Source organism: Pleurodeles waltl, chromosome 5 (assembly GCF_031143425.1).
Source record: "Pleurodeles waltl isolate 20211129_DDA chromosome 5, aPleWal1.hap1.20221129, whole genome shotgun sequence".
In the NCBI taxonomy this organism is placed as follows: Eukaryota; Metazoa; Chordata; class Amphibia; order Caudata; family Salamandridae; genus Pleurodeles; species Pleurodeles waltl.
Window position 1 is genome coordinate 49232625 of NC_090444.1, and position 16019 is coordinate 49248643.

Below are 16019 nucleotides of genomic sequence, written 5' to 3' on the forward strand. Positions count from 1 at the left end.
CTCAGGAAGCTGTGCATCACAGGAAGAAGAGCTGGGGGATAGAACTGCATGAAGAACTTTGTGGAAGGTCACACACAACCCTTGGCAACTGCAAATCATGTGAACAGGTGTAGATAGGAAGACCGAGGGAACTGGACCTGGATGTTCTGTAGGACCATAACCAATAATGACAAGACGTAGAAGGACCAACCAAAGAGAACCAAGGCCAAGAATGGCCATACCAATAGGTACAGTGCCAGAAGGATCATGAGGACAAGGCACAGTGCAAGGAGGAGAAAGACAAAGACTTGGGCCCTCAGTACAACCCTGGCGGTCAGTGTTAAAGCGGCGGTAATACCGCCAACAGGCTGGTGGGAAAAAATTGAATCACGACTGTGGCGGAAACCGCCAACATAGACAGCCACTTTAACACTCCGACCGCCGCAGTGGTTCAAACAAACAGCGCGGCGGTCACCGCCAACGGACAGGCAGAAGACAATGGACCGCCCACACTATTATGAGAAGCCAATCCGCCACCTTTTCCGGGGCAGAACCAACGCAAACAAAAACACGGCAGAAACAGGACTTGGAAGGGAAAACACTCACCTCTCCACACCCCACGAGGAACCAGGACGCCATGGAGCCAGAACTCCAAATACTTCCTGCGATGGTATTCCTGCTCCTCTATCAGGAGCAACAAAGACGGCGGTGACGACCACGGTGAGTACTGCACCTACAACACAGGGGAGGGGGGAGGGAAAAGAGAGTGACACACACACGCAACACCCCCACCCCCACCCTCACCCACAACAACATACACACAAATACATGCTGCAACATTACATTTACACCCCCCACCCTCCTTTCAAGAACGCAAGGACAAAATGAAATGAGTTGAACAATTGTTATAATGAATAAAACAGTAGTCAAAACTCGAAATACAGTATATACAATTATGTACACCAACTACACAAGTCCAGATAGTGCACCAATAATTGTCCGTGGACCACTGGGCCCAAAATGCATGGGCGAGGCCCACACTCGATACCAGACTTCAAATGGAGAGAACACTACAGGGGCATCAGATCGAAATGAAACAGGCACCTCAGGGGGAAGGAAGGGGGGCACCGCAGCCGGATGAGTCCACTGCTCTACGAGGGGGCTCCATGCTTTTTCCTGGGGAGTGCAAAGCCACAGTCTCTCAAGTCTCTCCAGTGGGTGGTTTGCCCACTGCTTTATCCTGGAGAGTGCAAAGCCACAGTCTCTCAAGTCTCTCCAGTGGGTGGTTTGCCCACTGCTGCATCCTGGGGAGTGCAAAACCACAGTCTCTCAAGTCTCTCCAGTGAGTGGTTTACCCACTACTTTATCCTGGGGAGTGCAAAGCCACAGTCACTCAGGTGGATGCCTTTCTCCACTGATTCTGGAGGGGGCTTTGTGCCCAGAGTGCTTCATCCTGCCAAGGACAGAGGTAGTGGATGCCTTTCTCCAGTGGTTCTGGAGGGGGCTTTGTGCCCAGAGTGCTTCATCCTGCCAAGGACAGAGGTGGTGGATGCCTTTCTCCACTGAAGGTGTTGCATCATGGAAGCTGCCCAGGCTCCTGGAACTGACCACCAGGCTCGGTTGACTGACCACTGAGGATGGCAGCCATGTCTGCGGTGGTGCCACTGGCTCAGGATGTCGCAGGGCCGCTGCCGGTGCTTGCGGCGGTGGCAGTAGCGGCGGTGCTGGTGGCAGCCTCTGTGGCATCTGTGCTTGCAGCGGACTCTGTGGCAGCAGTGCTTGCGGCGTCCTCTTTGGCATCGGCGCTGGTGCCGGACTCTGTGGCAGCGGACTCTGTGTCAGCGGTGCTTGCGGCGGCCTCTGTGGCATCGGTGCTGGCGGCAGACTCTGTGGTGGCGGTGCTGGCGGCGGGCTCTGTGGTGGCGGTGCTGGTGGCGGTCTCTGTATCAGCGGTTCTGGTGGCGGGCTCTGTGGCGGCGGTGCTGGTGGCAGGCTCAGTGACTGCGGTGCTGGTGGTGGGCTCAGTGTCTGCGGTGCTGGTGGTGGTGCATGTGGGGGTGCAGGTGGCGTGCAGGTGGTGGTCTTCTCCGCCATACCTGTTGCCATCGACCTGGACAGAAGGTGTGACACTGGTCCCATAGTCGGTGCCACCATGCCCTCTCCTGACCTGCCCTTGATTTTCTGGCCTTTCCCCACCTTGGATGGTGGCGCAGATGTCTTGCCACTATCCCTTTTAGTTTTCCCTGAGCCCTTGGTGGCAGGTGTTTTTGCCTTCTCCCTACGGGATGTGGGCAACTTTTTTACTTTTGCAGGTGGCGGAATGTCCTTGCCCCCGCTCCGTGGCACACTGGCTGCCCTGATGCTTGGCAGACTCCAAAAGCCTGCTGTTGCTGGGACCACTGTGCCCGGTGATGTGGTGGCTGTAGTGCTGGGTTGGGACCTGGAAAGCCTGGCCCTAGGGGATGGACGGGGGGGAGGTGTAAGGAAGAGGTCAATGTTAGCCAGGAATTTTTTTTTACACACAATGGGACGGGTAGATGGAGTGGGTTTAGGAGTGGAGGAAGAGGTAGTGGTTGTAGGAGGTGTATGATTGCTGAATTTGGGTGAAGGTGCATGGGCTGGAGGCTGTTGTGAGGTGGATGGCTGTTGGGTGGGTGTGTGCTTGCGTTTGTGTACTTTGGGAGGAGGGATCACATACACACTGGTAGAGGACACAGGGGATGTGTGAATGCTAGTGGGGATGGTGAGTGCACGTGAGCGTTGTGTGGTGACCCCTGTGCTGGAATAGAGACGAGACAGGGAGGGAGGAGGACGACTTGGAGGAGGGGGACACAGTGGAGGCAGTGGATGTTGGTATGTCTGCATGGGAATGATGCTTGTGTGAGTGCCTGTGGTATGTGTGGTGCTTATGTTTGCCTGAGCCACCCTTGTGTGATGAGGTTTGTGCATGCTGGTCTGATGGTGGCTTGGGATAGGCTGAGGTACAGGGGTTTGGGTCTGGGTGGAGGAAGTTGGAGGGGGGAGGCTGGACACAGGGACAATGGCTGTCATAGGTGCTGAGGCCAGATCCTGAAATGCTCTCTGTTGGGCTGCCTGGCCAGAATGAATGCCCTCCAGGTATGCATTTGTTTGTTGCAAATGCCTCTCTACACCCTGGATGGCATTCACAATGGTAGATTGCCCAACAGTGAGGGATCTCAGGAGGTGAAATAGCCTCCTCACTGAGGGCAGCAGGGCTGACTGGGGCAGGGCCTGAGGTGCCTGGGGCAAAGTAAATGCCCACCCTCCTGGGTAAGCGGCCACGGGACACACGCTGATGGGCTGCTGGGAGGGCGTTGCTGGTAGGGGGGATGGCAGCTGTACCTGTTGATGCAGGGGGCACAGAGGGGCCCGCCACCACAAGGGAGCTCTCATCAGAGGAGGAGTCGCTGTCGCTGATGTCACCTCCTTTCCCCGCCGTGGAGCTCCCCTCGCCCTCCGTCCCACTGGTGGCTTTAGACTCCATTGTCATGCCCTCCAGGGCCAAGTGGGATGCAGCTCCCTCCTGCTCCACTGCCACTGCTCCTCTGCCTGATGATGCTATTGCACACAAGAACAGGGAAACCACAAAAAGGGTGGGGGAAAGACAGAAGAAATACATGTTCAGTGCATGCAATACCACTACCGTTGGCGGACACTACAGACACAGCAGCCCTCTGCACTACGCCATACACTTAGAGTTCCAAGATTAATCACATGCCCATGGGGTACAAGGCCTATGCCCGATTGCTGCACACATGAAAGTCACAGGAGCCTGATTAGGCGTAGATGGCCCCACCCAGACACCTTGTAATGAACGCAGAGTCAGATGGATGTGACGGTACTCACCCCCCTATGGCTGCTGTGATGCCCTCAAGCGCCCATCCAACTCCGGATACGCCACCACCAGGATCCGGAACGTCAGAGGGGTCATGGTGCGAAGGGCACCCCTCCCACGTTGGGAGGCCATCCCCAGCTGGACTCCTGCCGTCTTCTTGCTCCAGCGGCGATTGTCCTCCCATCTTTTTTCCGGCAGTGGGTGCTCCGTCTGTGGTGGACCCCCAGGGTCCGGACGTCCTTGCCGATGGCACACCAAATATCCTTCTTCTGGTGGGCCCTGACCTAGAGGAATAGTACAGGGGAAAAGGAAAAAAGTTAACCATCTGGACCGCCACAGTCATTGGCCCACATTCCCACCCTTGCCCTGACGCACATACACTCACCGTCCGCGCATGCAGGCCTCAGCCCCCCCCCATGTATCTTCCATGCACATCACTCCAAACAGTCATTGCCCATGCAGCATGTTCACAGTGTACTCACCTGTTTGTCTTGATGACCGTAGAGTAGCGTGTACTGGGGGAGGACCCCATCCACTAACTTCTCCAACTCCTCTGAAGTGAAGGCAGGGGCCCTTTCCCCAGACACATGAGCCATTGTCTCTTCCAGACTGAGGTCACAGCAGCACTTGCAGTCTAGGTCCTCTCCTGTCGAAGATCAGGTATCGAGTGATTGAACAGATAGAAAATGGCTGTCACGTCCGCGGCGGTGCGTACCGTCACCACCGGCGTACATCGTCATTGGCTCCTGGGACCCATAGGGTACAATATTAACCAATGCAGCATTGCGCCGCGGTCTTCGACCGCCTACTGCGACAGTGCACAACGCCAGCGCAGTTACCTCACATCCCATTCTCCCACTTTACAGGTCAGGCAGCCGCCATTTCAGGGGCCCACATGGCTTAATTTTTTACTGCGTCACACATACCTAGGCCTAGCCTCAACACACATACAGGCCACTTATCGGATTATGATTTGTGTTCTGTGTAAGCTGTGGGTACGTACCTCTGAGTTGGTTGACTGTGCTCGCTGTCGTCCTTCATAGGCACCGTCCGCTGGGACATGTGAGGAGATGGCGGCATCCTCCGGTGTACAGACCGCTGGTGGACCTGTCGACAATGGAGGAAAGATATGTGATCATCACCTACAGGCTTGACTGTGCCACAATCCAGGAACTGTGTACCCAGCTGGAGCCAGACCTGAGGTCAGCTATCCGCCATCCCACTGGAACCCCCGCCTCAAATGCAGGTGCTGTCAGTACTCCATTTCCTTGCAAGTGGGTCATTTCAAACAACAGTGGCCATAGCATCAGGGATGTCCCAGCCTATTATTCCAACGTGTTGTCTAGAGTGTTGTCTGCCCTGCTGAAACACATGCGGAGCTACATCGTGTTCCCTCAGGTGGAGGATTTTCCTACAGTGAAAGGTGATTTCTATGCCCTGGGACATATCCCCAACATCATAGGTGCCATTGATGGGACACATGTGGCTTTGGTACCCCCCCAGCAGGAGTGAACAGGTGTACAGAAACCAGAAGAGTTATCATTCCATGAATGTGCAGATGGTGTGTTTGGCAGACCAGTACATCTCACATGTTAATGTCAAGTTCCCTGGCACAGTGCATGACGCCTACATCCTGCGGAATAGCAGCATCCCTTATGTGATGGGTCAACTCCAGAGGCACCGTGTGTGGCTATTAGGTGAGCACCTGGAAGCAAGACAGTGGGAATTGTTGTCTGGGTCTGGGGATATCCCTACAGGTTAGTTTGTGTCTAACAGTTGTCCCTCGCCATTTGCAGGTGACTCTGGTTACCCCAACCTGTCACGGCAACTGACCCCAGTGAGGAATCCCAGGACAAGGGCAGAGGAACGCTGCAATGAGGCCCATGGGCGAACTTGGTGGATTATAGAGCAGATCTTCGGCCTCCTGAAGGCCAGGTTCAGGTGCCTCCATATGACAGGTGGATCCCTATCCTACTCACCAAAGAAGGTGTGCCAGATCATCGTGGCCTGCTGTATGCTTCACAACTTAGCTTTGCGACAACAGGTGCCTTTACTGCAGGAGGATGGTCCAGATGGCGGTGTTGTTGCAGCTGTGGAGCCTGTGGACAGTGAAGACGAGGAAGCAGAAGAAGAGGACATGGACAACAGGAACTCAGTGATCCTGCAATATTTCCAGTGAGACACAGGTAAGAATACAGACCTGCCTTCTACATGTACTTTAACACTACTACCTCTCTACTGTCTGTCATTTTCACGAAGTGTATGGTCACTGAGTTGTCACCTTCCCTTACGATTTCACAGATGTGGGTCCCACAGTGTGACATCTGCTTTGTTTCCTCATGGACTAGAGCTGTGTGACATAGGTATGTTGACATTACAATTGAAAGAGCATTTTGTCACTGTAATAGCGAAAACACTATTTCGAAATCACAGACTGACTCCAGATTGTTTTGTGTTTCAAGGGTGTTTATTTAAGTGCTCAATATTGGAGGGGAGTTGTAAAATGGTGAGGGGTGATGGTGGAGGAATCTCCATGGCAGAGTCCAGTCTATTAGTCTCACAGGTGCATTGCCCAAATGGGCATAGGAAGTGGAGCTGGGGAAATTTGAGTATGGACAGGGTGACAAAGTGGGACAGAAAGATGACATTCAGGGTGGTCTAATTTCTTGGCGGGGGTCTTGGCATCGTTCTCTGTCTTTGTCCTGGATCTCAGGGACCGTTTACGGGGTGTTTCTCCCTCTGATTTGTTTTCGCCAGTTTATCACTTCCCTTTGGTGTGGCGGACTTGTGTGGGTGTCTGAATTTTGGCGGATTCCATGCTGTGGGTCATAATAGCTGTGGCGGAATTCCACGGCCGTGGCGGTGTGTTGGCGGTCTTCTGCATGGCGGTAAACGGTTTTTACCGCCAATGTTGTAATGACCGCCTGTGTCTTTAGTACATCAGCACCACCAAGTATGGGAGACAAAGTACGTCCCACGTTATTTGGAATCTGCCTACCTAACTCCTGGCTAGCTCGCAATACCTTACCCAAGCCTAAGGGGGTAAAGGGGGTAAAGGGTGGATTGGGGCAACCTGAAACTGGAACTCTGACTCCTCATGGAAGTTGTGAAAATAGATCATACCCCTTTCACATAATAAAACTGGATTTTAATGCAGTTATTGATGTAACTGCATCCTAGAGTAAAAATAATTTACTGTGATAACAAGGAAGATAAAACAGACCACAGTAATCATCACTGTGGTGAAAGTGAAGAAGATGAACAACCCTACCACTTTGTGTGATTCTGTGTAATTCTAGAAAATATAGAGATTCCTACCAAACCCTATGTCTAGATCAAAGCATAGTAGTGGTAACCCTTCTGCCTATACCGATCTAAATGAGTAGCCTCAGCCCCATAACTGAATATAATAGCAGGGGTCTGCTTGTTGTCCAGATGGATATGCTCTCAGGAAGATGAAGAGTCAGCAAAGCTTTCTGCCGTGTGGTACGCATCCCAGGATGGTCATAACCGGAATACCTTATTTGGGCCTATGTGTTGTTTATATGATAACCTGTGCAGAATTTGGAGAACAATCCTGATGTAATGTAGTGTCTCCAGGATTCACTGAAATTACACAGGTGATTAGAAATACCTGTTAAGAATATTGTGAAGATCCACAGAGGTTACACATGATCAGTGCAAAGATAAGGAAATATTGTATAGAGTTGCAGAGGATGCACCAGGGATTGAGGACACTGGTTAGGTATATCTTACTGTATATAGAGTTTTAGAACACTATGGTGAAATAAATTTGAGGATTCACAGAGAATATTCATGTGACTGAGAACATCATAGAAAAGTGCCATAGTATGGCAAGCCTGAACTGTAAACTATTCAGCCACCCAATAGGTCTGACACTATGATGGGCTTCCAATTAGGGCAAATACAACAATGGTGCTTTTTGGGTCTCTATTAAGTTGGACATTGGGAAGTGCAGACTAGTAATATTAAAGCCCTTCATCTAATCTAATTAGATTTATTCTTAATAATTATAACCTCAATCCTTCTCTCAGAAGTGTGCCATTACAGATATTTCTCTTTGATGAGAATATGATCCCTGAGTTTTAGTCGCATGTTGAATCAACATAGCCCTGAAACAATAGTAGCACTCAATAGTGCTTTGAGTTGCTTTAAGAAGAAAACATTCTTCCAGCACTGGACATGTATGCATTGAGGGGAGGAGGTGGGCTCTGTGTTCTTAATCCACCATATATCGGAGGCACCATCACACCATTAAAAGGGCCTTCTAGAAAAGCTTGCAGGTAACCAGTATACTGCTTTGAGTTGTGCATGGCTCACAACGCAGAGAAAGGGGACAGGAAAACAGAAGAAAATATTCAAAGATGGTAAGAAAAAAACAGACAGAGGCAGAGGAACCTAAGTCAGTAGGGTAAAAGTGAAGAAAACAAAAGCAAATGGGAAGAAGGAACAGACAATAACAATGTGGCCAGGACAGACAGAGAAAAGAGACAGAAGAGTGGAGAAGAAAGGTAGAAAATAAAGGCTGGGAGAAAAGTTCCAAGGTGAAGAGCGGTTGCAGAGGCAAAACAAAAAATGAAAAATGAGAGTACAGAAAGGAGACCTTCCTGTAATCAATATAATAAATCCAAACTTGGCAAGTTTTTGGGTTTATTTGAATCATTCATTTGAAATGTTGAATCTCATTGGTAGATAACTCCAGTTAGGATTTACTGAGATTAATGAAGCCTTCTCCTGTTAGCCTATGAGGCTAGCAGCACTACATAAGGGCATATAAAACATCTTTTATATTTTCTAGCAATGTTTTCCACCCTTGCGGCACCTAGGACAGAACTTAGGGGTAACATGTATAAATAAAAAGGTAGTTTTGTCAAGGCAGGTTTTTTTTTGTTTTTTTTTAAATGACACCAGACACCACAGCAGTACACACTTAAGTGCATTAAGTCCACTGGGGTCCCTAAAATTACATGCACTACCATGTGCTAAGGACTTACAGCTACGTTGTCTGGGCCAATTAGAATTATACCAATTACCCTATACCTTTTAAGTACAGAACACTGGCCCTAAGCATGGTTTGCAGAGCCCAGGGCACTTTCAGAGTCAGTAACCACTAGCTCCAGTCAAAAAATGTGGAGTGACAAGGGCAAAAGGATGACCTTCATATATAAAGTGTGACCAACATTCAATTATTTGTATGACAATGTTTTTACTTGAGTATAACTAGTTCAACCAGAATGGTGCATGAAATACTGCTGGGTGGGAATACTCTGGAATGGTGAGCTTTCATGGCTTTTCTGCAGCAGAATCAGGTGAGGATGAGGTGAGGATGATGTGGTATCTGTCAGGGATAGGGGTAAACCTTGGATGGGCTTGGAGTGTGATGGTAGAGGATGAGCCTTGGGTGAGATCAGAGTGTGAAGAGATAGAGGATGCCTTGGTGGGATTGCGGTTTGATGGGATAGGGTGAGCCTTGCATGGGATCACAGTTGGCTGTAGAAGGAGAAGAGGAAAAGGGAGTGTAAAGGAGTGAGCCTGATGTCGGAGTATGAATTTGTTCAAGTCTATCAAACTGTGACTCTGGTACTTGGTGAGCTCTTGGCTATAATCGTTGTGTGGTTTCATTGTACTTTCCACACTTTACATTTCCAGTAATCTATTAAAGATGGAATGGTCTGGCTTCTGGTAGGTGTAGAAAGGGAATTGGTGACATGAGGTGAGTGAGTGTTTGGAGTCAGGGATGGAATTGGGAAGGGGCATGGGCTGGTGACTCCAGAAGCAAGAGTGTCGGGAGAGTGGGGTAGAGAGCAAAACCTTGGCATCTATTGGCTTTTCACCCACATTTAGGCCAACTGCTGTCCCTTATTCCTAAACAAGGAAAGCAGTGCTATGTTCTGGAAAGGGTGCAGTTCGCTTCCCGCTCCTGTGGGCTGACCATATAGTACATTCTATGAGGTCAGTATTGTTAAAAAAGAAGTACTGGGGAAGTCAATATGTTTGACTTTAATGTGATAACACATGCAAACAGCATGCACCTGTATTCATGTATTAATGTGTTAGCACTTTACCTCCTCATGCCAATTTCTTAATTAATGCAGAAGTGAGACCCAGCCTCACAACAAAATCTCCTCTGAAAACATTTTTTTTCAATTTTAATTATGAGATGACCACCCACTCTACTAAATAAAAAGGATTATGTCACTCACAATCTCTGCTGTATTCAAGCTCCAAACCACGGAACAAAGCTTCAGGATGGGAAACGTCCACTTAATATGACTTGTGCTCTGCCAATCAACCTAGTATGAAGTGAGTGGCACCTTGAAAGCAGAGGGTAAAGAGGCAGAGAAAAGAGGTGCAAAGAGAAGATAGGCAAAGGAGGAGAGACAGAGGGAAATAAGTCAAAGAGGCAAAAGGTGGAGGGAGTGGAGATAAGCAATAAAGAGAAAGAAGCAAAGGGAAAAGAAGAGAAGCAGAAGGATAACAGCCCTAGAGAAGAGAAGGAAGCTGCTGTGCTACTACTGTCTAGATTTTAGTATTTGCCTCTTTTCTTTGGTTTCAGTTCATGATGGTTTCTGTCCTCCACAACCTCCTGGTCACATTGGTATTCGCTGTATCCCAGATATCACACGTATCACCTGCCAAGATGACTCCGGCTGTGCAAGAGATGAGAAGTGCTGCAAGCTCTTCTGTAACCAAACATGTATGAAGGCCATGACAGGTGTGTCTCCAACATTCAATCTGCATCTGTTAGTGCTTTTACTTGTGTAGAAATAGCTTTATAAGTGTGGTGGAGAAGTATTTTAAAGATATAGAGAAAAAATGTTAAATTATTGTGCAAAACTCATGAGACATAAAACCTGAATGCAAAATTGCACTTGATAATCATACTGTCACTGCCATATCAAAGTTAACAGAGCTGAGAAATTGTAAATTCAGCATTTAACTTGACCTTTTAAAACAAGCTTGTTTTTTCAAATGTATAGTTGTTGTGAAAAATGTTCTTCTTTTTCTTTGTACCATTCTTTCAACTTCTGAAAAGACCATTGTTAGCTAATGAATAGATTTGTTATTTAGAAGGTTGGAGATGAACGTTCACATATGGGAATGTAGCCTTGAATGGGAGCATCTATCATGAAAACTTAGACACAATAAGACAGAGTTGCAGTCTTAGATGTTGCTGTTTGAATAATATTGTTTTCTTGTGAGACGACAACAAGTGAATGTGTTCCCATGAGTTCATCAGCAGCTGTTTGGTCGACAGAAGAAAAAAGAAGCTACTTGAAGTTGAAGCAATACTTTTGTCTGTCTATAATAGTGTGTGTTCCTAGAGTAGATCAGCATGTTCTCACTCTTATTACCCCATCCATTCTCATCTCACTTCACGCGGCTCTGAGACTCTACACAGTTTCTTGGACCTCTCGTCATGACTGGTTCTGCTATGATTGATTCCTGACTTATTGAGCTAACTTTTGATATTGAAGCTTTATGCTTTATGATTTCTCTTGATTGCAGAACTCCTTATGGCTCTCTGAACTGACACCATTTTCTCTTCTCATTCTTAGAGTAGGGATATTTCCTTTTTGGAATGTTCTTAATGCATTTTATCATGAATTATTGATTACCTATTTTTGATTATCGATTTCTGCCAATATTGATGAAGATTCAGCTGCAGCTTGTACCCTTTTAAAGTGGAGAGAAGAGTGAAGTGCCACACCATTTCACACAAAAAAACATCCCCTCCTTCCTCCAAAACCCCAAAGTAAACCACCACCAGCTCAAAAAGCCCAAATAACACTAAGTATAACATAAACACAAACATTAGACTTACAAGCAATATACACTTTCATACATAACACACATGCATTACACACACACATGTATTACTCATCCTAAAAAAAAGGCACTTACCCACGGGCTGCCTGTTCTCCTCCACGTGCTTCTGCTCTTTGATAGGGGAAGAGCTCCCCTAACCAATCCAGACGCTGAGAAGTGCCTGGATTAGATGCAGCATCCTGGCTGGATGCTCTTTCAGGCCCTGGAGGTCTGTGCCTGGTCTCCACCTATCTGTCTTAAGACAGCTGAGTGTAGAACTTCAAAGTGTGCATGTCTCTTTGGAAGGCCAAAGCAGCCGGTCAAAGTGACATGTGCACTCTAGATCATCCAGTCCGGGCACTTATCCAGTTCTCTACAGGCAGAAGCAGAGACAGTCCTCAGCTGCTACGTCCAGCATGTTTCTGTGCTGGTGTGCGCTGTGCAGAAAAAATACAATGGCAATGGAATCTTTTCATTGCCATTCTATTTTTTCCTGCAAGTCTCGCAGCAGACGGGAAAGGGGGGACGCTCCCCTACCCTCGAGAAGAAACCACCACTGTTGAGATTAATAAAATTTAGCTTCTGGCTTTAATAAAGTTTACTAAAAATGTTAATAATAAACCTCTTTAAATATTAACAAATATCTCTTTCTTGACTGATATAGTTAATAAGTTCTCATAATTTAAACGTGATGTACAGATCCTGATTATTCTTTAAAAACTAAGCAAAGATCCACTGACCTGAGAGAAAATAAGGCAGTGAGGATTAGCCCTGATGATGGTAAACTGATCCTCTGATTGAAACAATCCCCGCTCCAGCAGCAGTGTATTCATACAGCTGGGGTGGGGAGCCAGGGCAGTGGAATGGGGAGCTGACATGGCTTCTGCAGAGGCATAAGATGAGAAATGAGGATGGTGTGGTATCAGTCAGGGTGAGACTGAAATGGAATTGGAGTGGAATGGATTAAATGTGTTGGAATCAGCGTGAAACATGGTTAGCTTTGTGTGAAATCAGAGTAAGAGAGGATGATCCTTGAATGGAATCTGTGTGAGCCGGTGGTGACCTTTAGGTGGATTCAGAATGAGACAATGGTGAGCCCTGGGTGGAACCTAAGTGACACCAATGTGAACCTTGAGAAGCAGCAGAGTGTGGCATGATTGTGATGGGTTAGGGTGAGTCATATCATAGGGTAGGGCTTTGGTGGGATCACATTTGGCTGTAGAAGGAGTAGGAAACAGGAGTAGAAAGGAGTGACTCTAGCCTGATGTGGGGGCTCTGTGTTTGTTCAAATCTGTATTCTTATGCTTCTGCTATTTGGTGAGCACTTAGCTGCCCCTACTGTAGCTTCTTGACACTTTCCATGCTTTACGTTTGCTGTCAAATGCTGCAGGTAGAATGGTATGGCTCTTGGTGGGTGTGGAAAGTTAGCTGGTGACATGAGGTTGGAAAGTGTTTGGAGTCAGGATTGGAATTTGGAAGGGGCTTCAACTAGTCAGAGCAAGACCTAGTAGGACGTTGTACGTTTGGAGGTACCTAGATCATTTTCAGATTCCTTTACAGAGCTCTTGATAAAGCATGTCAGTTACAGCCTATAAATACCCAAGCTTGTGCCTCCAGAAGCAAGAGAATGGGGTGAGAGAATAAAACTTGACCGTGATCCCTGCGGACCTTTGGCTTTCCGAGGGGCACAACTTTTGGCCCTCCTCACCCATCTCCATGCCAACGTCTGTCCACCATGCCTCAACAAGGAAATCTGTGCTATGACCTGTGAAGGATTCTGTCTCATTTCTCCCTCTTGTGGGCTGCCCTTATGTCCCCTGGGCATGGCCAGTGGGCCCAGTGCCATGTAGGGGGGCCCAAGTTAGGCCCCCCTATGGCACTTCGACAAAAAGAAAGTATATATACTTACCCATGGCTACCTTTACCTACCTGGAATGGGGCCCCCCATCCTTAGGTGTCTTCCTAGTGTTGGTGGGGCTGGGTGAGGGTGTCCCTGGAGCCAGAAAAGGGCACCTGTGGACTCTTTCTATGGGCTCCGACCATGGAAAAAGGCCCTCAGGTTCCCTAACACAAGCCCTGACCCAGGCATTACATAATGGTGCTAAGCAAGCTTAGCGCCATTATTTAAAGCCCCCATCCCCCTTGCTAGATTTTAGCATGCGGGGATAAATATGGCGCGAGGGCCATACTGTCATTTTCTGGACGGGAACGCCTACCTTGCATCTCATTGACGCAAGGTAGTTTTTCACGTCCAGAAAATAACATTAACTTCATAACTTTGGCACTAGGCATGTCTAGCACCAAAGTATAAATATGGAGTTAAGTTTGCGCTGAACTAGTGTAAAAAAAAGTGAGGCTAATTCAGCGCAAAAAGAGTATAAATATGGGCCTCTGTGTGCCAAAAATCGACACACAACTTGCAGAAATGACGCGCAGCCTGTCTTATGACAGAGAAATTGCCATACAGCAGAAATGGAGCGATGCAGCCCAACTTCCCAAGTGTAAATTCGACGCAGTGCCTGTCTTACGACAGAAAATTTGACACACAGCCCTACCGGATCGATTCACAGCCAAACAGGAATAATGCAGCCGATTCTCTGAGTGGAAAATCAATGCAGAGTCTGCTGTGCAACAGAAAATCTGATGCCTCGCCCTATGAGATGGTCCCACCGCCTTCTTTCAGCGCGCCCAAAATTTCCCTGCAATGTCCCTGGGCTTCAAAAAGATCCTCATATCGCAGTGAAGAACCAAGACTGTGCACCAAAAACAAAGCAAGCCCCTTGCAGCACAGTAAGAAATTACACCACGTCAGAAAACCCGACACACATCATACTTTTCCACGCATCTCCTCTTTGTTATTCTTGATGCAAACAATTACTTTGAGTAATCAAGAGACTACTGTTGATTTACGAAATTTAGGACTCTTTTTAAGTGATATTTCAACTTGTGCTTATTGAATCTATCGTTTGGACCTTATTTTAGCCAGATAAATATTATATATTTTTTTAAACCTTGGAAGGGTGCTTTGTTGGTAAACGGCAGGACATGTACATGTGTGTTTTATATGTCCTGGTAGTGGAAAACTCCTAAATTCGTTTTCCATTATTGTGAGGCCAGCTCCTTTCATATGATAGTATTAGGACTACCCTCATATACTTTTTGAGTGGTAGATTCTGATCAGAAAGAGGTAACCAAGTCATATTTAGTGTGGCAGAATGGTAATACAAAATCCTGCTTATTGGTGAGGTTGGATTTTATATTACTATTTTAGAAATGGCACTTTTAGAAAGTGAGCATTTCTCTGCACTTAAAAACAATCTGTGCCTTACAGCCTGTCTCCAATCAATGTCTGGGCTGGGCTGATTGACAGCCTCCTTGTACATTTCACCCAGACAACCACAAACACAGGACATTTAGTCACACTTACTATTATCTGCATACTGAATGGGTCTTCCTGGGCTGGAAAGGTGGAGGGCTGACACTTACGTTTCATATTAATCAACACAAAATATGACAACTTGGGGGAAGTATATGCCTAAACTTCCATGGCAATTAAAAAAATATACTAAAAATAATATCTTTTGAGAGAATATACATATATACGATGACCCCAAATTAATGTTGTCACCTTTTATTATTCAATCTGATAAAAGATAAAAAATATCTCTTTTAATCATAAGGACTTCAATTTACTGAAACACAGATGGCTTCTACCATTTGAGACAGACTGGAGAACATGTTTAAAAGGCAAAATAAAGAAATGTCTTCAGCGATAAAAAAAACATTAAAAGAGGTTTGCCCAGTCAAGGAGGCTATAGGCAACCGATACCAGGAACTATACAAGGGAAGAGACGTATTCTATGAATCGCCGATAAAGATACTTTTTTAAAAAATAATAGGTGTTTCCGGTTAGAAGAATTATTTAGTCCTGAGGATGACCCACCAATGATTTATGTCTTGATATAGGGTCGAAACGTTGACTACATTTTATGTGGATTACGTATGAGCAACTTCAAGACACCTGGAATGAAGGGGTCTCAATGAAGTTTGATCTTTTTTTATATGTTTTAACCACATTTGTGTATATTGTATATAACACTTTGGCACGCATATCACTTTATCACTCTCACTGCATCGTATAATATTGGGAGCACCGATTCTAAATTGAAGTCCTTATGATTAAAAGAGATATTTGTTTATCTTTTATCAAATTGAATAATAAAAGGTGACATATTAATTTGGGGTCATCGTATATTTGTATATTCTCTCAAAAGATTAAGGTCTTATTATTATTATTTTTAGTATATTTTTTCAATTGCCATGGAAGTTTAGGCATATACTTCCCCCAAGTTTA

The 16019-nt window shown here is 46.7% G+C and overlaps 1 protein-coding gene across 1 annotated transcript in view; it reads left to right on the forward strand.

The window, feature by feature from the left end:
- Positions 1-16019, forward strand: part of LOC138297203 (nigwaprin-b-like) — a 120559-nt gene that overhangs the window by 10202 nt on the left and 94338 nt on the right. The window contains exon 2 of the mRNA XM_069236690.1: positions 10413-10571. Coding sequence (XP_069092791.1) covers positions 10413-10571 — 159 coding nt within the window. The remainder of the gene's footprint in view (positions 1-10412; positions 10572-16019) is intronic.